Below are 27,586 nucleotides of genomic sequence, written 5' to 3'. Positions count from 1 at the left end.
AACCCATTCCACTGGGTACCTTTTTTTCTTTTTTGGTTTTTTTTTGACATTGGGACTCACTCTGTGCTTTAAGCTACCTTTGAACCTTGAACTTACTGCACTTCTCCTGCATCAGTCTCCCAGAGTGCTGAAATCACAGGTGTGCACAACCACACCTAACTTCTGTATAGATTTTGTTTCATTTTGTGTTTTTGAGACAGGATCTCACTCTGTAGTCCAGGTTGCCCTTGAGCTTATTTTGTAGCCCAGGCTGACCTCAAACTTGCAGTGATCCTCCTGCCACAGCCTCCCAAGTGCTAGGATTACAGGCATATGCCCCCACACTGGCTAAAAGTACATTTTATTTTTATTTAGGTGGGGTTTTTTTGGTTTTTGGTTTTTTGTACCAAGAATTGAACTCTGGACCTTGCACTTGCCAGGCAGGAGCTTGTGCTGCTGAATTACATCCCCGACCTGTCAGATTTTTTTTTTTTTTTCTTTTTTCTTAAAAAGACGAGGTGGTTGTATTGGAACTCTCAGCAGCAGGTGCCCTGAACTGACTGAAGGGCAGGAAGAATGAGGCAGCTTATGCAGCTGCTCAAGGTGCAGCTTCTGCTCACCCGCTGCCCCTGGCAGGCTTCCTGGTGCAGCCGGCCTCCATGGAGAGCGTGCTGCTGAGCACAGGCTGCTGGGGAGCAGAGCAGCACCTCAGACCTGCTTGCTTCCTGGAGGGGATGCCTGCTCATTCCTGCAGAGGATCTTCGAGGTCCCTGTGGCAGGGGAAGGCAGGAGCGTGAATGGATGACAGGCAGTTGTTTTGCTGCTTGGGAGCAAGTGTAGTCTGTGAGAGTCAGTGAAAGTGATGAGGCAGCGGGAGATTTTCCATCTCACTATTTCCTTTTCATGTTGGGGAGAGCCCGGCACTGTTGGAGTTTTATTTACATTTAATCCCTACTCTTGGGAGTCAAGGACAAGTGCTTTGCACAGCTGCAGCCAGGTTGGCCGCACTGTCATCTTAGTAACACGGATGCCTAGCAAGCAGGGTCCGTGTCCGGTGTGAGGCCGGCCCTCAGCAGCCCTGTACTGGGTGGGAGTGAGGAGGCCATGTAAGGTCCTGTGGCGACCGGGGACACCTCAGATGACAGAGAACACAGCCCGCCTGCAGTACCGCCTGCCATGTACCCCGGGCGAACGTGTAGAACTCTCCCAAGATGCTGATGCCCATTCCCTGTCCCTGCAGGAGATATATCTGCGGAGTCTTTTCACACCAGGACGATTCATAAATGGAGCTTTGTGTAAAGCTTTACAGGTCAGCAAGAAAACCTTGTGTGCTTGAGACTTGCCAATTTCACTGCTCTTTCCTGTCTTGAATGTACTAAATGCTGAATGTATGCTGGCATGTGATACCTTGGTCATTTTTTTTTCTTACTTTTATTATTTTTTTCATACCAGGGATTGAGCTAAACCCCCAGTCCCTTAATCATTATTTTAAATGTTCTTTCCACTGAACAAATGTCTTGGCAGCGAGAGCCAAGCAGGCCTTACCTCCAGTGGTGGGAAGCACATCAGAGGCGGGAGAGGTCCTTGGGCTTTGTGGAGAGTATGTTTGCTGCAAATGTGAAGTGGTTTGGGTTTCTTGCTTGCTTGGGTTGGTTCATGGTTTGATATGAGACCTGGTTTCACTGTGCAGTGTAGACTGCTGTGAAATGTGCTGTGTAGCCAAGGCTGGCCTCAAGCTCCTGACCTTCCGCAGCCTCTCAGATCACAGTGTGTACTACCATGCCTAGCTTTTGGGGAATTTTGACTGTACTGTTTTTATGCTTTTCTTAGTACAGCGAATGTCTGAGTTAGTGCATGTTTAAGAAAACTTAATATTTTTTAGCTTCTAAGACACACAGTATAAGAGCTGCTTATGTTGAAAAAGTTTTTCTTACAGTAATAGGGATCCTCTCCAGGGTACTCTAACACCCTTGGCTACTTATTTACTTATTTTATTGAGATGGTCTCACTATGTAGTTCAGGCTGGCCCTGAACTAACTTGTAAGCCAGCTGGCTTGGAATTTGCAGCAGTCATCCCGTCTCAGCCTCCCGAGGGCTGATTACAGGTGTGTACCACTGCACCCAGTTTCTTGGCTCTTTGCATTTTGAAGCACGGTCTCACTGAGTAGCCCAGGGTGGCTGCTCGGGACTGCAGGTTGTACACCACCACATGTGGCTTACCAAGGTGCTCTTTAGAGTGACATAAAGTTCCTTAAGATTTTACTGAGCTTCATGGTCATGGAATTGAGACATCGTCTAGTGTCAGTCAGCCGCCTACCTTGGGAATTCTCCCTGTAGGCGCTCCCTTGGCCTTAAGCCACCTCTGCCTCAATTGGCCAGTATCACAGCTCGTGTGCAAGGCTCTCCTCCCATGCTGTCCTCTAAATGTGCTTCCCTCAAATGAACTAAACTACACTTCTGTGCTAGTGGTGTCAGAACCTCACAGACCATTTCACGCGGCCACTGGCTTCAGAACCCTCCCACACCTTCTGGGCCCTTGACTTTTATCCTAAGTGTCCTGAATCTTGGGATCTGACTTTTTCTCTTGTGTGTCCGAGAAAACTGTAGGAAACACAATCATCACCTTCTAAGAGGTTCTTCTTTTAGCTCAACAGCGAGTCCTCCTCATTAACAATAATTATGCAGTTTCTCATGGTATCTCTCACACAGTGGGATATTAAGTCATCTGTGAAGCATTTAGCAGATGCTTTGCTTTAGCAGGGTTATTCCCAGTGGGTTAACCCACACCACCACTGTTCTAGCTTTGGTGGGAGGGTGGTGGAATTGGGGTTGTGAACCCAAGGCCTTCACACTGAGCTCTATCCCCAGCCCTTTTTATTTCGAGACAGTGTCTTGCCAAGTTCCCAGGTAGGGCTTGAACTTCTGGCTTCCATGCTCAGCCTCCGGGAGTGTTGGGGTTGCAGGCTCCTGGCCACGCCCAGCTTCTGATTTCTTCCTGCTCTCTTAGAGTGTGTGCTTAGACCATCTGCATCTTTCCTTCCAGCTGTGCAGCAGCAATTATTCCATTTCTGTAATGACCTGAACTGCTCCATGGTAATTTTGATTCCTGTGCTTGGAGTTTATTCTGCTCTATAGAAACTACTATGAAATTGCTAGAATTTCTCAGAAGTCATTTGTGCAGCGCCTTAGGGTCTCCACTGTATGGCTGGATATTGCTTCAGTACCTTCTAAGTGGCCTATTTGGCATTCAGTCGTGGGCATCATGTCATTCTCTACAATGCCGCTTTTACTTTTAGATTTTCTGCCGAGGAACTGAGAGGAATTTGGATCTTTCTTGGAATGAACTAAAGAAAGAAGTCACTTTAGCTGTGGAATCTGAGGTGAGGCTGGGTGGAAAAGGAATCATTTCTCACATCCTCAAGGAGGGGCAGATCAGCACTGAGGGGCTGTCAGGACTGTTAGGCCACCTCGCCCCGGTGGGCTGTAAACATCTGAGCTTCTCACTAGAGAAGCAACTGTGCGGCTGCCAGGTTAGTGGTATTTAATAGACATTAGCAATAGTGTGTCCCTTCGGCTATGGCTCGTAGAGTCCTAATGGACAATCACGATTTGGGGGAGAAAGATTCCAGATGCCTCCAGAGGTTAACTTTAATTTTTCTTCTGTCTTCAGCTCCACGGCAGTGTGACAGAGTACGAGTTCTCCCAGCAGGACTTCCGAAATCTGCAGCACGAGTTCTGGAGCAAGTTCTATGCCTGCTGTCTGCAGTATCAGGAGGCCCTGTCCCAGCCCCTTGCCCTGCTCCTGAACCCGCACACAAACATGCTGTGCCTGCTGAAGAAGGTGAGCGTGGACCGCAGGCCTCAGGCCACAGGGCCTTGGGCGGGGGTCGGGAGGCCCTGAAACCATAGTGCGTCTGCAGCCTTTCTCACCCTATTTCCTGTCCCTTGTTCTGTGTTTCCTTTCTTCTGAACCACTTGAGAGTTGTGGGTATTGTGCCCTTTACCTGAGCCATTTCAGTATGTATCTGTAAATCAGGATGTCCTCAGAAGCAACCAATCTAACCAAGCCAATCTAAAGGTCAGGCAGTTTCAAGCCTGTTACAGTGGTGAATACCTGGGAGGATGAAGCAGGAGAATCTCAAGTTCAAGCCTAACCTGGGTAATTTAGCAACTTAGCAAGACCTTCTCTCAAAATATAAAAAGGGCTTGGTGTGTAACTCACCGTGAAAGCCTGGGCTCAATCCCCAGTACTTCCCCGCCCCCAAAAAGAGGCCATTTGATACTGTTATAATAGTATGCAGTTTATTTAAATTTTATCAGTTGTGCCATAATTATTCTTCCAGATCCATGATCTGGTCCAAGTTCTGAAATATTTGGTTGTAGCTTCATCTCAAGCTGTGATCAGCCTTTGTTCATCTTTCATAACACCGACAGTTTTTAAGAGTATTCCTGTTAACATTGCAGTGTCCCTTGACTTGAGTTTGTGTCTCCTCATGATGAGATTCATGATTTCACTTTTTTTGTTTTCGTCAGTGCTGGGACTAAACCCGAGGCTTGGCATGCTGGGCACTGTACTACTGAACTATACCCCCAGGCCATGACCCTTGTTTTAAGTGACAGGTCAGATTGTACATGTGTGTCATGTATAACATGATTTGTTCCACATGACACACTGTGAACTGTTACTCATTTTACCAATGTAAAAAATGACCGATGAAGCCATATGTGGTGGTCCACACCTGTGATCCCAGCACTTGGGAGGCTGAGACAGGAGGATTGTTTGGAGTTCAAGGCCAGCCTAGGATACTGAGTGAGTTTAAGGCCAACCTGAACTGCATAGTGAAATCCTGTCTCCAAAAGAAAAGAAAAACCTCACTGATGAGTCCCTGGGTTTAGTCCCCAGCACAACACACACACATTTGGTAAAAACATTAACAGCAAGCTTTGTATTCCCAGGGGTACATCTCTTTCCTTCTGCCCACTTCCTTAGTGGATCACTTGTATCTCCTGCCAGAAGAGAACTTTTTGACAGAGGATGAGACAGCCATATCTGATGGTAATAATTATTATTATTTTATGTCTGTATTTAATTCCCTCCCTAAGTGAACCTTATACTTTATGTCAAGTGGATGCAAAATTCACTGATCACCGCTGTGACATGTCCTGGCCATGTTCTCTCAGTGTAGACACTTAGGGAAAGCCAAAGAGGCTTAAACATCTCTGAATTCTCAGATGCTTGGCAGCCAGTTATTAATAGTTCTTAACATGATGAATTAGCTAGTCAGTGTCTGAAGATTCAAGTGTCCCCTGTCTCTTACTCACAGACATGGAGGTTGCCCGGGATGTCATGTGTCTTATGAAATGCCTGCGGATGATTGGAGAGTCGGTGACCACGGACATGTCTGTCCTGATGGAGATGAACTGTCACAACCTGCAGTCTCCAGAAAAGGCTGCAGAACGGATTCTGCAAGACATGATCATTATTGATATGTAAGGAGGGTTAGGGCAAAGTACCTTTCCTAATAGAAATTAAGTGATTTCTAGGGCCAAATAGGGGTTTGAATGTATGTTCAAGTGTGTACAAAGTAGTGGCTAAAATTGAAAATATTTTTCCTTGCCTCTAAACAGTTGTTTCTGCTGAGTGTGTGTGTGTGTGTGTGTGTGTGTGTGTGAGTGATACTGGAAAAAGCCATGAGCTCGCAAGGCTTTTCCTCACATGAGTTTTGTCCATTGTTTGTGAAACAGGAGCAATGTTAGACAAAGTGAAAGGAAGTATTGTGGCCACAGAGCGCCATCTCCGCTCTTCACAATGGGGTGGGCTTCCCACACCAGTGAGAATGGAGCCTGACCTCTTCATTCTCAGAGCTCACCAGAGTTTCCTGATTGTCCTTACAGAGAAAATGTGATGGAAGATGTCTGTAGTAAGCTGCAGGAGATGAGGAACCCGGCCCATGCCATCGGACTCATTATACGGGAAATAGATTACGAAACTGACGTGGACATGGAGACGGGCTTCAATCCAGGTAGAAACAAGGAAACAGGCGTCCCTCTCAGTGCAGTGGATGCTGGGACCCATTCAATAGCTTTCATCTCCTTCCAGCTCAGCCTTTGAATGTCCGGCTGAATCTCTCGCAGCTCTATGGCAGCAGCTCAGCAGCCTATGTTGTGTGCAGAGGTGTGCACAAGATCGCCAGCACTCGCTTCCTCATCTGCCGAGACCTCCTGATTTTTCAGCAGCTGCTGACAAGGCTGGGAGACACGGTAAGGGCCACTTGGGAGACACTCTCAACCTTGAGGCTTCACATAGCCCCGCAGTGAGGAGCAAGTTGTCAGTGCAGAGCACAGAGACTGCTTACCGCTTCATCCCACACCTGGCCTGCCTCCCTGCTGCTCAGGCACTGAGCGGATTCAGTGAGGAAGCAGCACAGCCCAGGACCGTCAGAGAAGCAGGTGTGTGGAGCAGACTGCTGGGTTAGGAGCCTTCACATGTGGTCTGATACTAGCAGCACTTCAGAAGCGATAACAAAGTACTCTATGTGGAAAAAGAACTTTTCTTTTTTTTCTTTTTTTCCCCTCCTCTTCCTATTCCACCTCCCAAGCCCTCTTTATTCAACATCTCGCAAAATTACTCAAGCTAGCCCTGAATTTGAGATCCTCCTGTCTCAGCCTCCTGAGTGTTGGGATTATAGACATGCACTACCATGACCAGCTTAGTTTTGAGATTGCAGATGTTCTGTGGCCCTCGCAGGGCCACGCTGGGCTTCCTTTTCCATGCTATTCTTCCGAGTCTACTCTTGTCATTGCACTGCCTCAACTACCTTATCTGCTGAAAGTACCTTTTGGAAAACCCTTTTCAGCTATGTTTGGTGACTCACACCTGTAATCCTGGCATTTGGGAAGCTGAGGCTAAAGATCAGTGCAAGTTGGAACCCAGCATGACACATAGCAAGACCCTGTCTTGAGGAAGAAAAAAGTTTAATTACTAAATAAATCTACCTGTCAAGTCCGTTTGTTGTCCTGCCCATTCTCTGTCCACCATGGTGCTGAGGATGAAAGTTAGGGCACCTCATCCCTTGTTTCTTTCTTTCTTTGTTTTTCGTTTGTTCATTTGTTTTCTTTGAGACAGGATCTCTCCATGTAGTCCAAGCTGACCTCAAACTCACTGTGTAACCCAGTGACTTCAAATTCATGGCAGTCCTTCTGCCTCAACCTCCTCAGTGCTGGGATTACATGTTTGCACCACTACATCCAGTCTGCACAGTTGTTTCTGAGTCAGTGATGTCATTCAGGCCCAGCAGGGATGCAACCTGATCAGACTAGTTCCTGTCCATGGGGCTCCTGGAGGTGTTTACAATCTTAAATCGGAATTTATTAGCTCTACTAGATTGCTAATCGTGGAATTCTAGGCAAAAGTAAGGAAAGCCTTTATAGGAAGATAATTAAGACTCCGAGGAGAAACAGGAACCTGCTCTGAGAATCTGGCCCTCAGGTGGCCCCAACCATGCTCTTTGCATGTCTGTAGATTGTCCCTTTTCTTTAGGATGCTTTTATTTTTAAAAATAATTTTAGCAGCTTTTGCTCTTTTTAAACACAGAAGAAAATAGATGTTCATTGTAGAACAATTATAAAATAAATTAACCAAAAACAATCAAATTCATCCATCATCTTCTACCAAATAGTAACCACTCTTTTGTGTTTTGGGATATATTTTTTTCCCCTGTGCAAATAGTCTTTTGGTTTTATTTATGAAATGAGAATATCCCCTTGGGGACAAGGCCATTTTTATTCTTGTGTTCAGCAGCCTCATCAGTAGTTTTCCCACACTGGAATAGCATGCACTGCTATTTGTAGCAGTGTCCCCAGCGGCTGTCCAGGCTGTTGCCAGTACTCCCTCGCAGCTCTGACTGCGTGCCAGGCTGAGTTCAAAGCACTGGTGCTGACTGGTGCAGGCAATGCCCTGCACACCTCTGCTGCGCTTTCCCATCATAATCAGCACCAAGGCTTAGAGGAGCCTGGCATTCCTTCCTCTGCAGCTCTAAGCCCTCGAGTGTCAGGATTGCTTGGTCACCAGCAGCCCCATGACTTGGATGAATGGTTTTGATTATTTGGGGGCTCATAACACTATTGGCATGCTTGCTGTCCCAAAATCCGATAGGCGTATTATTGCAGTGATGGTGTGATGCCCCCACTCCACGGCTAACTGTCTCGTCTGCATGCAGGGGCTGCTGGGACCTGGCCAGCTCTTCCAGGCGCAGCAGGAGGTGCTGCACCGCACGGCGCCGCTGCTGCTGTCCTATCACCTCATCAAGTGGGCCAGTCAGTGCTTGGCAACTGATGTCCCAGTCGACACACTGTGAGTTTTGCTGCTGTTGCTGTTTTTAAAATAAGTTGTGAATTGTATTATTTTTTGTTTTCTTGGGGGGAGCAGTGCTGAAGATTGAATCTGGAACCTTAAAAAAATTTTTTTTGTTTTTTGTCTTTTTGAGACAGGGTCTCTTTGTGCAGTTCAGGCTGGCCTTGAGCTCACTTTGTAGCCCAGGCTGATCTTGAACTCACAACGATCCTCCTGCCTCAGCCTCCCGAGTGCTGGGATTACAGATGTGCACTGCTACAACTGGTTTAAAAATTTTTTTTCTTTTGTTTCTTTAGTACTAGGGATTGTATTCAATACCTCATGCTTATCAGACAGCTGCTTGTGCCACTGAGCTATATCCGCAGCCTCTTTTGGTCTTTTATATGGTTTAGGCTGACCTTGAACTCCCAGTAGTCCTCATGCCTCCACCTCCTGAATGTTGAGAGTACTAAGTTTAACAGTAACTTATAAAAGCGAAAATAATAAATATGTACTTATTATTACACATATCTGAAGGCAAAATAAGACAAAGATAGACAGGAAGTTGGAGAATGCACAAAAGCATTGTGCTAGTTAATAAAGAGAGACAGAACAAGGTTATTGGTATACGCAGGTCATCTCAGCACTCAGGAGGCTGAGGCAGGAGGGTCGTCATAAGTTCCAAGGTGTCCTGGGCCACATGACAAGACCCTGTCTCAAAAACCCAAAGCCAAAACAAGGGAAAAGGTTCATTTTTTCAGAAGATGGTCCATCCATTGCTGTGGCTTTTGATTTTAGGACTGCTGAGTGATGCCATGCAACAGTCCCAGTCCTGTCATTTGCAGGTGTCTTGTTTGTGCTTTCAGTGGGGCCTTTGTGTCTCGTTTGTTCATGAAGTTGCTGGGGTTCTCGTGAGGTGGTGTGGGGAAGCTGTAGCACAGAAGGATATGTGACACTGTCTTTGCCCTTCTCTCACAGGGAGTCGAACCTGCAGCACCTATCGGTGCTGGAGCTGACTGACTCAGGGGCTGCCGTGGCCTGTCCATTTGGTAAGTCATAGACCTGCCCCTCACCCCCTCTCTGAGGCTGCAAGCAGCTCATGGCCCAGGTTCTTGCCAGGTGTCAGCTAAGGCATAAGGAAAGGGCTGTGCAAATTCAAACCCATAGCACTTTCCTGAGCTCACTTTGACCATGTTGAAGTCCATTCCCTAGCACACATGGAGAAAGCAGAAGCCCTTTTCAGAGGGCACATTAAGACCGCAGAGAGTCACTGCCATGAGAGGCTGTCCTGGCTCTTCATTCCTGTGGTTCTGTCCGTGTCCCTGTCTGTTCCTGCCTGGGCTTCTGCTTTTCCATTGCCTTCAGTTCTCCACTAATGCCTGGTATGGTGGTACACATCTATAATCTCAGTACTCCAGAGACTGAGGCAGAGAATGGCAGAGAGTTCAAGGTCAGCCTGAATTACAGAGGGAGATCCTGTCTCAGAAAACAAACAGGGCTGGGGGTTTAGCTCAGTGGTGTAAGTGCCTGCTTGGCAAACACAAAGTCATGAGTTCAATCCCCAGTACCAAAAAATTAAAAAATGCTGGGTGTGGTGACACGTCTGTAAACTCAATACTTAGGAGGCTGAGGCAGGGGGATTGCTGCAAGTTTGAGGCCAGCCTGGGCTATGTAGTGAGTTTAATATCAATCTGAACTAAAATAGAAAGACCCCGTCTCAAAAAAAAAAAAACCTTAAGTGTCCCTGGTGGCTTTGTACTAGTCACCTTAACCCAAAGAAGAAGCACCCTCTCTCACATGACAGCTGTCACTCTAGAGGGTTTACCCTTTGCTGTTCCAGTGTGCTCCTGGGACTGACTGTGCAGTAGGATTCTGCGGGAGGGTCCTCAGGTGAGATTCCAGCCTAGAGTGTCAGCTGCATTGCTCAAGGGACCTTTGCCCTGCATCTTTGTGGCAAACCACAACTGATGAGGCCATGATGCACTGTTCCGAGATTAAATTTCTTCATTACAGGCACAAAATGAATGCATAAAGTAACTTAGCTGAGTCAGTATACCATCACAAATTTGTGGTTATCTTCACTTTGTCTTTTTAAGTATCCAGCCCACAGACAGTCGTGGAGTTGTTCTTCCAAGAAGTTGCAAGGAAACACATCATTGCCCATCTCTTCTCTCAGCCAAAGGCACCACCAAGCCAGACAGCACTGAATTGGCCTGAAATGATTACTACAGTTACCAATTACTTACTGCAGCTTTTGTATCCTTTTGCGTGAAAGTAGTTGAAAGCTCTTTTCTAATAGTCAAAGACTCTTACTTTGGTTGTTAGTGACAGAAGGGGTTTTTGGTTTTGTTTTGATTGAGGGACAGGGGGGTAGTTCTGAGGCTCAAACCCAGGGCCTTACACAAGCTCAACAAGTGCTCTAGGGCAGAAACCCAGCCGGCCTTGTAACAAAGTAAGCCCTGGAATTAAGCACTTATTTGGCTGGCTTTGGCTACTCACGGTGCCAGGCATCAGACCGAGCCTCATGCATGCTAGGCACAAACTCTACCACTCTACACCTAGGCCAGAACACAGTCACTATTGGAGACGTCATTTCCTGGACAGTCATTTCCACTTCCAGCTGCTGGACTGCAGGTCCATCTTGTTGGTGCCAGCCAAAAGCCAGTGCCAAGGCCTGGTACTTGCTAGGCAGGTGTTCCACCATGGAGCTATTCCTGCCGTTTTATTGTGTTTTCTTAATAAAATACTTTATGACTTCTTTAGATTTGATATCCAGTGTGTGTATTTTAAGTTTTGCCGAGTAAGTAAAAAGCTGTCCTTATCCAGTGACTAGATGGCCCAGCAATCCTGGCTGTCTCTTTCTGGAGTGTTTGATGGGAAACTGCCAGTACGTACAGTTGCAGGTGAGCTCTGTCTAGCATTTCAGTGGTAGTCACTCTTGTGGAAAATGAGCTTGGTAGAGTACTTTTCTTTGTGAATAGTAACTGCACTTTAATTGGGCCATATATGAGAACCACAGAAATTAAACATGTAACCAAATGTGGCAATGCAGACAAGCTTCTTTCTGTTGTCTCCCTTTTTAAACCCTCCTACCCCAGCACTGAAAATTGAATGAGCCCAGGGATACTTGCCACTGAGCTACAGCCCTTTTTATTTTTTATTTTGAAATAGTTTCACTGAGTTGTCCAAACTGGCCTCAAACTTGTCATCCTCCTACCTCAGCCTCCCTAGTAGCTAGAATTGCAGACATGCAGTACTAGAACTTGCTTATACTTTCTTGATAGTGTCATCACTAACATAATTTTTTCTCAAATTTTTTTTGCTCTAGTTAGGTTTTCTTTATTGTAAAACAAATACTGTTGACTTTATATAAATCCCTTATTGGATAGTCACTGAACCTATAAATACCAAAAAATCGAAAAATTACCGAGATATAAAGCATGTTTATGTGTTCCTGAAATACTGTTTGTGTGTTTGCTGCTGCTGCTGCTGCTGTTATAGTTATTGAGAAGCCAGGGTTTCACTGTTGCTACACTGGGCTCACACTTCTGGGCTTGAGTGATCATCCTGCCTCAGCCTCCTGAGTAGCTGGGACTAGAGACTCACACCACTGTGCTGGCTGTGTTTGCTTTCTTATGGTATCTAGCCTGGCATAAGAATGTATTAAGGATGAGATTTTAATGTCTAGATGATTTTAAGAAGTAAAATGTGGTCCAGCATTTGGGAGATTGAGGCAGAAGATTGCAAGTTTGATGTCAGTCTGGGCAACTTAACAAAAACACTGTGTCAGAAAAACAAGCAGCAACTTCTGTGTTGGTCCAGCACTACCTCCTGTCCCTTGGTGGAGAGTTTGGAAACAAGTGTGTCCTCTCCTCATCAGAGCACTCTTGTGTCTTTCAGGACTACATTCACCTGCTGCACCCCTGGTGTCAGGTCAACGTTGGCTCCTGCCGCTTCATGCTGGGGCGCTGCTACCTCATCACAGGCGAGGAGCACAAGGCAAGCTGCCCCTTGGAACACCATCCTCTGCATGGGAGGACACTTCCGCTTCAGTCTGACCTGGTCTGGGCCAGAGAGGGTGGGAGGTGCTCATGTCAGGCCTGGCCATCTACTCGTGCTTGGTGGTGTAGTTAAGATGTGGGAAAAGGAGACGAGGCATTGGAAACCTTCCTGCCTCAGTACTGCCTGCCTATAACCCTTGCACTCTGGGAGGCTGAGGCAGGAGGATCATGAGTTCAAGGTTAGCTTGAGCAACTTAATAACATAGCAGAACCCTGTTTCAAAACCACAAGAACCGAAAGGAGCTGTGAGTACCTCAGAATGAAGGCCCAGCACCACCGCCATGTAGCATGCATGTGTGCAAAGCAGTAACTGAAGTTCTCTGCCTCAGTGCAGGGGTTTTTACCAGAACATTTTTGTAAATCAAATTTATTTATTAATCACATTGTTTTCACTGTGTGTATTTTTTGCACTACACAGTTTTTCTCAATGTGCTCATTTACTTTTTATTGTTCCTGTAACCACCTATTTTATAACTTTTCAAGTACACAGAAAAGTTTCCAGACTTCCACAGTAAACAGCCACATACCCCCAACCCGAGTCTGACAGCTGTTCACATGTTGCTTGAGGATGTTTCCTCCACATTTGCCCACCAGTTATCTTATTTTTTAATAGCATTTAGGGAAGAAGGAAAATTAAGATTACATATCCAAAACTAAATTGGTCAGGCAGCATAATTGTAGCAGCCTGTCCTGCACAATCACGCTTCTGTCTGGACGTTCTTCAGCCCGCCCTCTGCAAATTTGCATGGCCAGACCTAGAATAACGTGCACTGACACTCTGTCATCTCCTCCTTCAGGCTCTGCAGTGCTTCTGCCAGGCAGCATCTGAAGTGGGCAAGGAGGAATTCTTAGATCGTCTGATTCGCTCCGAGGATGGGGAGGTGGCATCCAGCCCCAGGCTGCAGTATTACGACAAGGTGGGCCCTTCCACACCTGTGCAGTAATGCAATGCAGTTGTTCCCTAAACTTACCTGAGAAGAGAAAGAGGGACTTGCCTGGAGACAGTGTGAGCTTTGAACCAGTGACAGAATTCCTAACCTGTCTGCTGGTAACATGGTTGTGTTACTTTGTGAACAGTTAGCCAGCTTTGAGTTCTGTATGTTTCATACTTAAACAAAAAGTATAACCCAGTCAGGTTTTGGGCACATACCTACATGCCTAGCACCTGAGAGGAGGATTGGAAGTTGGAGTTCCACATAAGCAATTTAGAAAGACTCTATCTCAAAATAGAAAAGGGCTGAAGGTGTAACTCAGTGCTGAAGCCTGGGGTTCAGTCCTCAGTAGTGCAGAGAAAAAAATTTTTATATGTGAGGTCACATTTATGAGAGTGTGGGCAAACATTAAGTAATACAGTCACACAAGTTCACAGATCAGTGTTCACTAAACGTAGGTTTTAGAATTTTGTGAGACTGGTGCTTATTCACTATGCTGCACATTCATCTGCAGCCTAAGTGGCTTGCAGGAAATTCATACTGTTTGTTTATCTCTTACGTGAAATGAACACCATTTCCTGTGCACATACCCTGAAGGTAATTTCATGAGTAACTTTGGTTTGCCTGTGCTTGGGCTTCCTTCTCTCACATGAAGAAAAGAGTAGGATTTTATGGTAGCATATCAAACCGGGTGTGATGGTATATGCCTATAATCCCAGCACTTGGGAGGCTAAGGCAGGAGGATTGCTATAAGATCAGGGCCAGCCTGGGTTACATAGTGAGACCCTGTCTCAAAAAACAAAACAGAGGGCTGGGGATTTAGCTCAGCGACCTAAGTGCCTGCCTTGCAAGCAGGCAGTCGTGAGTTTGATCCCTGATACCGATTTTAAAAAAAACAGAGGGGCTGGGAATTTAGCTCCATGCGGTAAGCTCCTGCCTTGCAAGTGGGCGGTTGTGAGTTCAATCCCCGGGGCCAATTTAAAAAAACAGAGCCAGGGACGAAACTCAATGGCACAGCACCTGCCTGGCAAGCCCAAGGTTCTGAGTTCAATTCCCAGTACTAGGATAAAAGCTGGTCAGCAGTAGCACTTGTAAATGACCTACAGAGTGTGTTAGTTTTATCCCTTCCCTTCATCTGTCTGTTCACCTAACACTAATACAGCTGCTCTAAGTTTACCTGCAAGTGGAGTCATTCCATTGTGTTTGGAAAAACAAATGGGTTTTACAACAAGCCCACGTGTGACAGTGGAACATAAAGGCACATTTTCATGTTGACCCCAAGTGACCCTGTGCCTCTTGGCAGCACATCTTTCAGCTCTGGGGGGCTGGGCACCAACCCTAGCCTCATGCAGTGGCAGCCGCAGAGCCGCACCCCAACCCCTTTGCGCATCTTTGGCTTCATCGTTACCTTACTTGATCCTTCTGCTTAATCCAGAAACACTTCAGTATGGAGGGCCCCTGCTCTGTGACTTTTAATGATGTTTACTCCATGTCTACTCAGGTGTTACGTCTGCTTGATGTTGTGGGGCTCCCTGAGCTGGTTATTCAGCTGGCTACAGTAGCAATAACAGAAGCAGGTGACGACTGGAAAGGTCAGGTAAGAGCACACTGCAGATCTTGTGCGGTGCAATTCTCTACGGAGGTGTTATGTTCATTTCTGCGCCCCTCGCTCTCTAGGCCACTTTAAGGACGTGCATCTTCAAACATCACTTGGACCTGGGCCACAACAGCCAGGCGTACGAGGCCCTCACTCAGATTCCCGACTCCAGCAGGTAGCTTCACTGGCCTTTGGGGAACACCATGTGCCAGCCCCACCTGTGCCTCTGCAGCAGTGCCCTCTGTCCCTCTCACCCTCCAGGCAGTTAGATTGCTTACGACAGCTGGTGGTCGTCCTTTGTGAGCGCTCGCAGCTGCAGGACCTGGTGGAGTTTCCTTATGTGAACCTGCATAATGAGGTAGGTGCAGGGTAGCCACGGCAGCCAGAGACACCTCTGTGCTGCCAGCCCTACGCTAACTTCAGTGTCCTGTGGCTTCCCCTCCGCCAGGTCGTGGGTATCATTGAATCACGTGCCAGGGCCGTGGACCTCACAACTCACAATTATTATGAGCTGCTCTATGCCTTCCATATCCACCGCCATAATTTCCGCAAAGGTGAGCTGAAGCCAGGCATGGGCGCTGAGGCCTCTTTACTAATGAAATCGTAGTTTACAAAAATACTGTGTATTCAAGCTGGGCGTGGTAGTGCACACTTATACTCCCAGCACTCAGGAAGCCAAGGCAGGAAGATCCCTATGAATTCGAGGCCAGCCTGGACTACATGGGACCTTGTCTCAAGAAAAAAAAACAATGAAAATACTGTGCATTCACTTATGTGTACGTAGAATATTAACTTACTGTCACCCTTTTGAAGAGCATATATTAGTTTTGAAAATATATACTTCCTCCTGTTCTGGAACATTCCCAGTCATTTCTGGTGAGGTGATACCATACACAGTTTTTGTCTGCTGCCAAAGGAAACCTTAGATCTTTTACTAGCGGGACCTCAAACTCTCACAACTAGTAGTAATTTCCTGTGTTGTTTTGCTCTTGGCCACCTTCCACCCCATATTTCAGTTCCTGGAACAAATTTACTCTTCCTTCTGTTTTGCTCAACTGAATATCATCATATTCCTTGGTGATGGTGTATGTGTTTTCATTCCCTTGATTTCATGGAAAAGCCTTAAAGAGGGGAGTAAATCTGATTTTTTAAAGTTACCAAATGATAATCCCATGTCCTAGTGAATTTCTTTGCAAGCTTTTGGGAGTTTTTTTAGTTTTGTTTTTGTTTTTGTTTTTTGGTGCTGGGGATAGACCTTGGGCCTCCTACATGCTGAGCACAAGCTCTCCTGCTGAGCTATACCACCAGCATCAAATCTTTTTTTTTTTTTTCCTTGTACTGAGAATCAAACACGTGACCTTGCGCTTGCTGGGCAGGCACTGTGCTGCTGAGCTACATCCCCAGTCATGCCTCAGAAAAGCTAAAACATTTGTACAAAGAACACCTGTATTATACCCCTCCCCCACATTCATGAGTTGTTGGCATTTTGCCGGTCAATTCATGTCCATCTCTTCCTCCCTTCCTCCCTGCTCACCTTTCTAGAATAAGTTATGCTACTATTACACTCACTGAACGAGGTAAGCAGGATCTCAAACACTTAGAGCAGGAGAGAAGGGTGTCTCTTTATTTGCCTGCATCTCCATAGGGGACTTGTGTCCTCCTGAGAGCCCTGAGCAAGTCTTTGCTCTTACTTTTATGCTGTGTCCACAGGAAATCTCTCGCCTAGCAACACAAAGTGGAATGATGACAGAAGCAGCAGAGCAGTGGTTGGGGGAGTGGGACCTGGGCAGGGCTTCTCACGGCTGTCATGCTCCGCTCCCACGATGCTGTAGCTGCACCCGTACACAGCCCTGGCTGTAACCCCTGGCTTTCTTGGAGCTCAGCGGTACAGCTCACCCAGAGCTGTCCAGTGCCACCTTGGGGTGGTTTCCTCTCTTGTTACCATTTAACTGTTTCATGTGTCTCTCAGTGTGCTCTTATGGAGCTGTGATATAATTTATCAGCTTAAGGGAATGTGCATAATTAATTTAGTATTAAGATTTATGAAATGCTGTCACATTATGTGCTGTTTGTATTCAGGTTATAATAATAATTGTAAGAATTACATTGCTTGTTTTGAGACAGGGTCTTGCCATGTAGTCGAGACTCATCTTTATTGGGTTCCTGGAATAGAACTCTAGGCTGGTTTTCTTTTTTCCTTTTCTTTTCTTTTCTTTTCTTTTTTTTTTTTTTTTTTTTTGTAACAGAGGTTATACTCACAAACTCATGCTTGTCAGATAAGTACTTGTGCCACTGAGCTATGTCCCCAGCCCCTCCAGACTGGTAACTCAGGCTGGCCTTGAACTTGCTGTCTTCTGCCTGAGCCTCCAGAATGCTGGGATTACACTGCTCCTGGCCATGTTTTTCATAGCACATTCCTCTCCTATAGTCCTCACCTCCTGATCCAGGATCATACATTGATTTGGTTATTTCTCTTTAGACTGTTTTAATCTGGAGCATTTCTTTTAGCTTTACTTTGCCTTTGGTCCTTTTGAAGAGGATGCGCTAATCATTTTGGGAGGTGAATCGTAATTTGTACTTGCATGATGACAGGGCAGGTCCATATCAGAACAGTTCAACTCAAAGGAACCCTGTTCCTCTGAAGATTGTATTTCACAAGGTAAACTTTGGTTTTGTTTTTTGGCTCTGTTCGGATTGAACCCAGGGCATTCACATTGAGTTACACACCTAGCCCGTTTTTTATTTTTCTTTTGGAGACAGGATCTCACTAAGGTACTCAGGTTAGGCTCAATTTGTGATCTTCCCACCTCAGCTCCTGGAGACAAGGCTGCATCACCATGCCTGGTAATGTTAAGGTCTTTAGAAGCCAGCCTGTGCATCTAACCAGTGTCTTACATATTTCAGATGCTCAAAACATAATTTGTTGAGAAAAAAAATACTAGTATTTTTTGTGAGAAACAGTTTTTTTGTTTGCTTCACTTGAAAACTGTTTTTCCTCATTTTTATTTTGTCACTGTGGATTGAACCCATAACCCTCACACTGTGATCCCCAGCCCATTTTATTTATTTTGAGACAGTTTAATCTCATTAAATTCCAGGTGGAATTTGAATTTGAGATCTTCCTGCCTCAATTCTCTCAGCTTGAAAGAGTTTTTTTTTTTTTTTTGAAAGAGTTTTTAAATGCTGTTTAATTTAGTGCCTCACATTGTCCTAAAACCATGGATTTTTCCATGAATTCCATCCAACCATTGTAGCTAAAGTTTTATAAAAGTAAGGTGAACCAAGCATGGTAGCTCATGTTCTATAATCATAGCACTCTAGGAGACTGAGGCAGGAGAATCACAAATGTAAGCCCCTGCTGGACAGTTTTTTTTTTTTTTTTTGGTCTTTTTCATTTTTTTATCGGTACCAGGGATCGAATTCACAACTGCCTGCTTGCAAGGCAGGCACTTATGCCGCTGAGCTAAATCCCCAGCTCCCTGGACAGTTTAATGATTTAATGAGGCTCTGGCTCAAAACTAAAAGGTAAAAGGGGCTGGGCCTAGGTTGTGGTACACACCTGTGATCCCGGCACTCAGGAAGCTGAGGCACAAGGACCCACCAAGAGTTCAAGACCAGCCTGAGCTCCATAGAGTCTAAGGCCAGCCTGAACTACATAGCAAGACCCTGTCTCAAAAAAGAAAAGTAAGAAAAATGGGCTAGGGTGTAGCTTACGTTTAATCCCTAGTACTGCACAGTAAATGTGTCCCTGCCCTCAGTTCTTTCGGCTAACAAACACCACAAAGCAGAAATGCTGCATCATGTGATGATTCTGTTTAATGTTAAGGAAGGGCCATGTTGTTTTCCTCTGCTCCTGCACCCTTTCACATTCTTCGTAACAGTTCACAGAGTTCTGGTGTCCCTACACCATCACCAACACATGATCTTTCCATTGTGTTTTAGGACCAGGTCTTCCTGAGTTTCTGAATTTTCCAGGGTATGCTCAAACTTGGAATCATCCTGCCTCAGCTTCCCAGAATGCTGGCGTATACTACCACACGCAGATCCAACATGATTGCTTCTTTATAGCTCTGCGTAAATTCAGCTTAGTTTTACATTTAACAAAATCTGTCTCTGAGGAGATGCACTGTGTAAATTCTTGGTTTCTGCCTCACAGCTGGCACGGTGATGTTCGAGTACGGAACCCGACTGGGCAGAGAGGTCCGTACCCTCCGGGGGCTTGAGAAGCAAGGCAGCTGCTACCTGGCCGCCATAAACTGCCTGCGCCTCATCCGCCCCGAGTATGCATGGATCGTGCAGCCCGCGGCTGGTGCCGTGGTATGGAAGCTTCTTACTGGGTATTGGAGTTTGGGGGTCACTTCATCTCTTTGGGTTTCCTTCGTTTTGCTTCATTTCATTTCTAAATTTCTACTTAAGTGTTCAGGAACAACTTCTTTCTTTACAGCAGTCCATCTATTACAGTTCACTATCCGCCTGACTCCCAAGTTCAGAGTTGTGGTAGAAGTCCTGGCAGTGCTTTCAGGGTTACTGAGACTGACAAGTCCCCAAGTCTCTGCAGGTCAGGTATCCTCTGGTGTGCAGTAGGATGGATAGCATCACCCTTCCAGAAGATTATCTGGGACTGGAAGAAGTTAATATGAGTACATTGCCAATGAGTTTAAAGTCAACCTGAACTACATTGTGACACCCTGTCTCAAAACAAAAAAGAATAATGGTGTTATCTGGCCTAAACTACTTAATCAATACTGGTGACTTTTTTTTTGTTTTTTGGTTTTTTGGTTTTTTTTTTTTTTGGTTCAAAGGATCAAACTTCCAACCTCAGCCTCATGCTTACCAGGCAGGCACGTGCAGGCACGTGAGCTGTTGAGCTAAACCCTTGGCTTAATGCTGGCTACTTTTATTTTGATCATATTAATTCAGTTACTGTGTTAAAGGACCACTTGAGTTTTCTCTGTCATGGCCACCTGTGCCAGGTTCCTGAGGTTGTGATGTTCCTTCATTTGCTCCACAGTTACCCAGGTTACTATTGAGGGCTAGTACTGTGTAACAAAGGAAAACAACATGGGCAACCAGAGGGCAAATCCAGGGCCTTGGACTGAGTAGCATTAAATAGCTAAGTTGGCAAACAACTCCACCTCTCTGATAGTTCCAGTACCTCTAAGAATTAATTAGCTGCCTAAAATAAAAACTAGGCATGGTGGCACACTCCAGTAATTCCAACACTCTGGGAAGATCAGAACTTTGAATCCAGCCTGGGCAACTCAGGGACTTAGTGAGACACTGTTTCAGGATAAGAAAGGATCTGGGAATGTGGTTCACTACATCAGCCCTGCATTTAATCCCCAGACTGCAAAAAAAAAAAAGTTTCTATTGAGAGAACTTATATAGGAAAGCTTCAATTCACAGTAATATCAAAATAAAAACACTAATTTTCACAGGTACATCCGTTTTTTGTGTTCTCAGTATGATCGTCCTGGAACGTCCCCCAAAAGGAATCATGATGGAGAATGCATGGCTGCCCCGGGTGAGTCAGGGTCTCACACTGATCTGGCAGGGGACTACTTGTATTGTTATATTGGAGGAGACCTAGAAGAAGACGTGTATCTACATTACAGTGCTTATATCACAGTTACAACTTTGTCATGTTGTTGTATCATACATGGTGCAGTTGTTTTAAAATGCATTAGAATTCCTTGTTTAGGGCTGGGGATTTAGCTCAGTGGCATAAGTGCCTGCCTTGCAAGCAGGCAGTCAGGAGTTCGATCCCCAGTACCGAAAAAAAGACAAAAAAAAAAAGAATTCCTTGTTTATTTACAACATTCTAATCTGCTAAAAGTTGTCTAGAAACTCTTTGAAAATGCTGCATGGTGATGAGAAATGGAAATGCTTACACAGGAAAGAGGAGTATGTTTTGTTACCTGTTGCATTTGAATCAATGGGGTGACAAACCTCTTATCATAGGGTCCTTCATACTAGAAGACAGTTATTTTCTCATTGCTGAGACAAAGTACCCAACAACCTCAAGTTAAAGGAGAGGTTTATTTGGCTTATACTTTGTGGAGGTTTCGTACATAGGTGACTGGCTCCAAGGCAGGATGGCACAGCAGAGGGGTCTGACAGAGGAGAAACAGTCCATGGCAGGGCAGGCAGGAGGCAGACTTTCTCCTGCTCTCCCATTTTATTCCATCCAGGCTACAAGCCTATGGTTGGTGGCACCCACACCCAGGTTGGAGCATTGCTCTTCAGTCTCCATCATCCACACCAGAACTGTGCTAAACCAGTCAATGAGCTGGTCTAGTACTGCAGCCCGTGATCCAGGCACACCCAAAGCCCTGCCGTGTCCCCAGAGCAGTGATGCTCAGGGGAAGGGACAACTTGGGCTGAACTGGGACATTGGCCCTGAGCCCAGGCATTCGTCTCCCCACTTGGCTCCTAGGTGCACGGCAGGTGGAAATCCTGGAGCTAGCTGACCTGGAGAAGGAATGCGCACTGGCCCATGTTCGCCTCGTGCTGGCCCGCCACGACCCAGCAGCCGTTGCTGTGGCAGGTAGGAACCCGCTTGGTCGGCATGGTACTGAGTCCTTGGCCACAGGCTTCTCCCCAGCAGAGCCTGCCTGTGTCCCTGCACCACACACTGATCCCCTTTCCCACCTGTGCCCGTGCAGGAAGCTCGTCAGCGGAGGAGATGGTCACTCTTCTGGTGCAGGCCGGCCTCTTCGACACTGCCCTCACGCTCTGCCAGACCTTCAAGCTGCCCCTGACACCAGTCTTTGAGGGCCTTGCTTTCAAGTACATACAGCGAGTTTTCCCCAGGCTTCCCCACATCCCCAAGATGTCCCTTTGTTGTTTCATGTGAGGGCCTGCAAGCCACACTCTGCTCAGTGCAGGCAGTGATCTCGTGTGGCACGAGAAGGCAGAGCGGATGCTTGACAGTGGACTCAGCTGGTGCCTCAACGCTGCAGTTGCCCTCACATCCCTCTAGTGCTGGTAGCAGAGTACTCAGGGTCTGGCGGGAGCTCATGGCACCCTCTCCTCCCCAGGTGCATCCGGCTGCAGCTGGGCGGGGAGAACGCGCAGGCTGAAGCCTGGGCCTGGCTTGCAGCCAACCAGCTGTCCTCTGTGGTCACCACCAAGGAGTCTAGGTACAGCACCATGTCTTGGAGCACAGCTCGCTTCCTCTAAGTCCATTGCTCTGCGCACACAGCGTTGCTTTTCTCTCTTCCCTCTTTGGCTGAGTTTTAATAGAAGCAGGAGACTTTACAGTTAGGTTCACATTGTGATGTTATTGTTCAGTGTAGGCTGTCTTTGCCTGTGAAATGTCTCCTCCACACCCACTTTCTCAAAACTTCATATACTATGGAATCAGGAAGAAGTGCTCTTACCCCAGCACTTGAGTGGCTGAGGCATGAGAATCACAAGTTCGAGTCCCACCCAGGTAATTTAGCGGCAACAGGCTACCTCAAAATAAAAAAAACGAGGATTGTGGAAAAGTCACCCCTAGCTCTATTCCGAGTACTACAAAGTCAGAAAGGGAAAGGTACTCTTGGTTGGCTGTAGAGGCCCATGGCAATAGTCCCAACTACTCTGAGGCTGAGGTGGGAGGGTCCCTTGAGCTCACAAGCTCAAGACCAACCTGGGCAGCCAGGTGTGGTGGTACACACTGAGAGTCTCGGCACTCGGGAGCCTGAGGCAGCCTGGGCTACATGTGGCAAAGTCAGCCAGTACTGCATAGTGAGATCATCTCTGAAAAAACCAAAACAAATAAATATAGCTTACAATACTAACACCCTGCTCTTCAGAGTGAGAGCTCCTGCAGCTTCAGGGACTAGCAGCGTTAGCCACTTTCTTTTAGTTTTTTTCTTTCTTTCTTTTTTTTTAAAAGAAATCATGAAACAAATTAAACATTATATAGTGACTCAGTTGATTATTGGGGGAAAGCTGGAGGAATCCACATCCTCTGATTTGTACCGCCATCCCACAAGTCACTCTGTCCTACTAACATGAGTTACCGCTGAGCCGTTAGTGGATCATTTGATTTTTCCTGGGCTGGGATGGAGTTCCGTGATAAGGCCCTGGGTTCCACCCAGGTACCCCAGGGGAAAATTGAAATGCATTTGTCTTGTTCGCTTTTCCTCAAGCGCTACAGATGAAGCATGGCGACTGCTGTCCACTTACCTAGAAAGGTACAAGGTGCAGAATAACTTGTACCACCAGTGTGTGATCAACAAGCTCTTGTCACACGGCGTGCCTCTGCCTAACTGGCTCATCAACAGTTACAAGGTATGTGATGTCTTAGCCTGGAGAGGTTAAGAACCTACCTATTATCATTCTAAATGACTCAGGGAAACCAGGCACAGTGTTATCTGCCTGTAATCCCAGTGCTCTGGGAGGCTGAAGCAGGAGGAGCACAAGTTGGGCCCAGCACCTTAGTGAGATCCTGCCTCAAAATTTAAATAAAGCAAAACAAATGGGTTAGGGGATCTGGGGATACAGCTCCGTGCAAATGCCTTGGGTTCAATTCCGAGTATCACCAGATATAAGTAAGTAATTTAATGAGGTAATTAACAACTAAAAGAAGGGGTGATAATTTTTTATGGGAACTCTGGGCAGCTTGTCAGTCACAGCTGAAATCACTAAAAATAATTTAATTTATACACTTGCGTGGGTAAAGTTCCACAGGTTGGAACTGGATGACTACCTGCTTGTGTGCTCACTGAATGACGAGCTTATGTCTAGAATAACTAGTGTGCCCTGACTGCGCTTCTGACAGAAAGTCGATGCTGCAGAGCTGCTGCGTCTCTACCTGAAGTATGACCTGTTGGAAGAGGCTGTGGATCTGGTCTCAGAATATGTGGACGCTGTGCTTGGAAAAGGACACCAGTACTTCGGCATCGAGGTGGGCACACAGCAGCGTTCTCTGACCTCTGTATCCCCATGTACAGGAGCCGGAGGTGGGAAAGTAAACTGAATGTGTACTGTTAGATTCAAGCGTTGCCTGTTATCAGACAGCTAAATGTTAGCACTGCAGGAATCTAGACAAAGTGGAAATACATTTCATTTTTCTCCATCAAACAGCGTGACTTTGAACCAGGCAGGGTGGTACATGCCTTTAATCTAGCACTTGGGAGGCTGAGGCAGGAGGATCACTGTTAGTTTGAGATCAGCCTGAGTTATATAGTGACACCTTATCTCAAAATAAATAAATGGGATGAATGACGGAACAAACGACATAGCTGTGTGTGGGTGACACATACTATAATCCGAGCATGCTGGGAGCCTAAGGCAGGAGGGTTGCATGTTTGAGTCTTCTAGACAACTAAGCAATAAAAGGTTTTGAGACCAGCCTGGGGTACAAAATGAGCTTAAGGCCATCCTGAACTTCATAGTGAGACGTTGTCTCAGAAAGGAAAAAAAAGGACTAAATAAAACCTCTGGAGACATGGGTCAGGGCAGAAGCCCTACATTCAGTTCCCAGTACAGACCAGCTGATGGGTGGATTAGGTAAGATAGATTTGGTAGATTGATTTTACTGAGCAGAGCACAAGCTTCCCAGTTGGGCTTTGTGTGAATGTGTGTGCAGGTGTACACACACACACACAAAGTCTTTACTGTGGAGAGGGGCTCACCATGGTAGTATGCGCCTAAGCCCTGTAATCCCAGCACTGAAAGAGGCAGGAGCATCACAAGTTCAAGTCCTGCTGGGCAGCTTAGCAAGACCCTGTCTCAAAATACAAAGGGCCAGGGATATAGATCAGCAGTCAGGCTGTCCTGGGGTTTCATCCACAGTATCACATTTACGTTAGAGTTCTATGCAGATGGCTCCCCAGCAGAATGCCCGTGCCCCGAGTTCCTCTGAACACCAGATGCTTCTCTTGCAGTTTCCTCTGTCTGCGACAGCCCCGATGGTGTGGCTCCCCTACTCCTCCATCGACCAGCTGCTCCAGGCATTGGGGGAGAACACTGCCAACAGCCACAACATCGCGGTGAGTACGCCTCTGCTGCCCCTTTCTCCTCCTCGGGCTCTAAGACCAGTGGTTGGCAGCCACTTTGCCCGGGCACCTGATGTGAGTCTGATGCCCCAGTACCTGCTTATATCACGTGTGGAGCAAGCCCAGGATACGTTCACAGGGTCCACAAAATCTCCAAGAAGTGGGGACCATGACCCAGCCCTCAACTGCCCAATGCCTACAGAGGGAGGACCCATGTTGCCTTCCTACCGGCTTTTAGACACCTCCCCTAATAGTTGGTCTGGGCTGGGTGGGTGTGGTGGTGCAGGGCTATCCTCTCCACAGTCCAGGCTGAGGCAGGATGATCACTGAGCTTGAAACCAGCCTGAACTGCATAGTGAGACTCTGTCTCAAAAAAAAACAAACACTGGGGCTGGGGATTTAGCTCAGCGGCATAAGCACCTGCCTTGCAAGCAGGCAGTCGTAAGTTCGATCCCCGGTAACGATAAAAATGAAAAAGAAAAAAAATAAATAAAATAAAACAAACAAACAAACATTGAGGGACTACGAGTTTATTTAGCTCAGCGGCACAAGTACCTGGCAAGCATGAGGTCATGAATTCAATCCCTGGTACAAAAAAAAAGAGAGAGAGAGATTGAGAGTGTAAGCTTTTTGTATGCTTTTTTTTTTTTCTTTTTGTGGTGCCAGGGATGGAATCCAGGCACCACAAAAATCCTCACATTTGCTAGGCAAATGCTATATAACTGAGTTCTAACACCAGGCCTATTTCTCCTCTTAAGCTATTTTTTCTTTCTTTTTTTTTTAAACACCAAGTACATTTATTAGAAAAGAAGAAAGTTATGAAATATCCTATATCCTATCTTTCCTTAAGAAATTAGAAGTAAAAGACAGAATAAAGCCAAAAAAATAGAAAATAATAAAGATCAGAAAACACAATCCCTTATCAAAATGCCAACATCATTTTTCATAAAAATTGACATTTTGATTCTTACATTTCTGTAGAAATACAAAAGACTTAAGAATAGTCTAAACAACTTTGATAAAGGAACAAAATTAGAGCTCCAACCCTCCCCAATCCCACGACTTATCACAGAGTGACACCAATCATGACAAAATGGCATTGATAGCAAGATAGACAAACCACCAAGGTATCAGTATGAAGTCCCAAAGTTGAAGCTGTTTTTCAAAGTGTTGTATGGTGGCGCATGCCTGTATCCCAATACCAAGAGGCTGAGGCAAGAGGATCACAAGTTTGAGCCTGGTCTTGGTGACTCAGTGACTTAGGGAGACCCCATCTCTAAATGAAAAAGAGCTAGGAGGTTAGGTCAGTGTGAAGGCATGGGTTCCATCCCCACTGCCAGGGGTGTGTGTGATATACATATTTTGAAGATGAATTAGGAAAGAAAAGCAGGATTAAAGACACTGACAGAGAAGTCCAGCACTACGAGTAGATTATAGTCAGCGTGGAGGTGACATCTTGGTTTGGTGCTGTCTGGGGGGAAAGTCAGGTGACAAACAGTACCAGTCTCTCTTCAGTCCCTGAGCTGGTCTGTAATGAGTCCCTTTGTTTCCCTACAGCTGTCTCAGAAAATCCTTGACAAGCTAGAGGACTACCAGCAAAAAGTTGATAAGGCAACACGGGACCTGCTCTTCCGGCTGAACTTGTGATCTCGGTGTCCCGGGTGTGGTGCTCGAGGGCCACCCTGCAAGGGACTTGGTGGTCGGCAAGGCCCTGGCGGGAAGTGGGCCCTGGGCTCACTGCAGGTGCTAACACCATTCTGGCCTCCACCTCATTCTCACACAGCTGCTTCTGGATTCTACACGAGTCACAGCTTTTTTAGAGTTTATATTTTTTTAAACTACCGAAGATGTTGTTTATTTGCAAACGAAACCCTGCCTCACTTTGGAGCAGCCTGCAGTGTGGATTTCTTGTTGATGAGTGACACCAAGAGCAATCACTGTGGACCCTACCCTTCCCGATGTTTTCTATACCGATGGGATTATTTTGGTCCAGAACTGACATGTATTTTCTGTACGGCAAACAGAGACTAATGACTTTGTGTACTCTTTTCCTTATTTATTGTGAAGTTTTTATATGGTCTTCAATAAAGTACAAATTTGCCTAGAATAAATAATGACCTGTTTAAAGAAGAATTATATTTTGAATCAGGCTCTGAAGTGAAAGTTAAGAAAACTTTTAGCTAAGGACAAATTAAAAACCCTTCTACAAAATCAACAGACTCAAAGTGAATTCTGTCAATTTTTAAGATTTATAATAATCAAGCCGGACTTGATCAGACTGTCTAAAAATGTTAAAATACTGAACCAAAGTATATAAATTTTACTGGATAGATTCAGTAAACAAATTTTGAGGAAAGTAAAAAAATAATCTTGGATTTTATTCTGTATATTAAAATCTGTCTTTCAGGAAATGGTCTGTATACTACTTGTGTGAATGCTCTTGGACTTCTCTTGAGTTTTGCATTACCATTTAATTTTTATACTTCAATACCATGTTTACATTGTATACTTTTGTTTTTGAGACAAGGTCTCACTATGTAACACAGGCAGGCCTGAAACTCCTAGCAGTCCTCCTGTCTCAGTCTCCTGAGTGCTGGGAAGGAGGTATGTACCACCATCTGGTAATATCACGGTCCTCAAAAAATTCAGTAAATATCAGGCATGGTGGTATATGCCTGTAATCCCTGCACTCGAGA

At 45.9% G+C, this 27,586-nt stretch overlaps 1 protein-coding gene across 1 annotated transcript in view; it reads left to right on the top strand.

The window, feature by feature from the left end:
- Positions 1-27,301, top strand: part of Nup160 (nucleoporin 160) — a 38,562-nt gene extending 11,261 nt beyond the window's left edge. Inside the window, exons 11-36 of the mRNA XM_003465156.5 lie at positions 1,220-1,288; positions 3,276-3,359; positions 3,650-3,820; positions 4,936-5,035; positions 5,304-5,469; positions 5,875-6,002; positions 6,080-6,240; positions 8,199-8,332; positions 9,290-9,360; positions 10,408-10,567; positions 11,145-11,214; positions 12,212-12,310; positions 13,170-13,289; positions 14,806-14,901; positions 14,982-15,076; positions 15,163-15,259; positions 15,350-15,455; positions 19,058-19,218; positions 20,365-20,425; positions 21,338-21,448; positions 21,567-21,690; positions 21,942-22,043; positions 23,040-23,181; positions 23,672-23,797; positions 24,780-24,884; positions 26,448-27,301. Of these exons, the coding sequence (XP_003465204.2) occupies positions 1,220-1,288; positions 3,276-3,359; positions 3,650-3,820; positions 4,936-5,035; positions 5,304-5,469; positions 5,875-6,002; positions 6,080-6,240; positions 8,199-8,332; positions 9,290-9,360; positions 10,408-10,567; positions 11,145-11,214; positions 12,212-12,310; positions 13,170-13,289; positions 14,806-14,901; positions 14,982-15,076; positions 15,163-15,259; positions 15,350-15,455; positions 19,058-19,218; positions 20,365-20,425; positions 21,338-21,448; positions 21,567-21,690; positions 21,942-22,043; positions 23,040-23,181; positions 23,672-23,797; positions 24,780-24,884; positions 26,448-26,537 (2,949 nt within the window). The 3' untranslated portion in view covers positions 26,538-27,301. The remainder of the gene's footprint in view (positions 1-1,219; positions 1,289-3,275; positions 3,360-3,649; positions 3,821-4,935; positions 5,036-5,303; positions 5,470-5,874; positions 6,003-6,079; positions 6,241-8,198; positions 8,333-9,289; positions 9,361-10,407; positions 10,568-11,144; positions 11,215-12,211; positions 12,311-13,169; positions 13,290-14,805; positions 14,902-14,981; positions 15,077-15,162; positions 15,260-15,349; positions 15,456-19,057; positions 19,219-20,364; positions 20,426-21,337; positions 21,449-21,566; positions 21,691-21,941; positions 22,044-23,039; positions 23,182-23,671; positions 23,798-24,779; positions 24,885-26,447) is intronic.
- Positions 27,302-27,586: the final 285 nt, after the last annotated feature.

The sequence above is a fragment of the Cavia porcellus genome, unplaced genomic scaffold (assembly GCF_034190915.1).
Source record: "Cavia porcellus strain 051 isolate PalLab524CR breed Dunkin Hartley unplaced genomic scaffold, mCavPor4.1 scaffold_17, whole genome shotgun sequence".
Lineage (NCBI taxonomy): Eukaryota > Metazoa > Chordata > Mammalia > Rodentia > Caviidae > Cavia > Cavia porcellus.
Note: the sequence above shows the minus strand (reverse complement) of the source record. Positions and strands in the feature narration are given on the sequence as shown.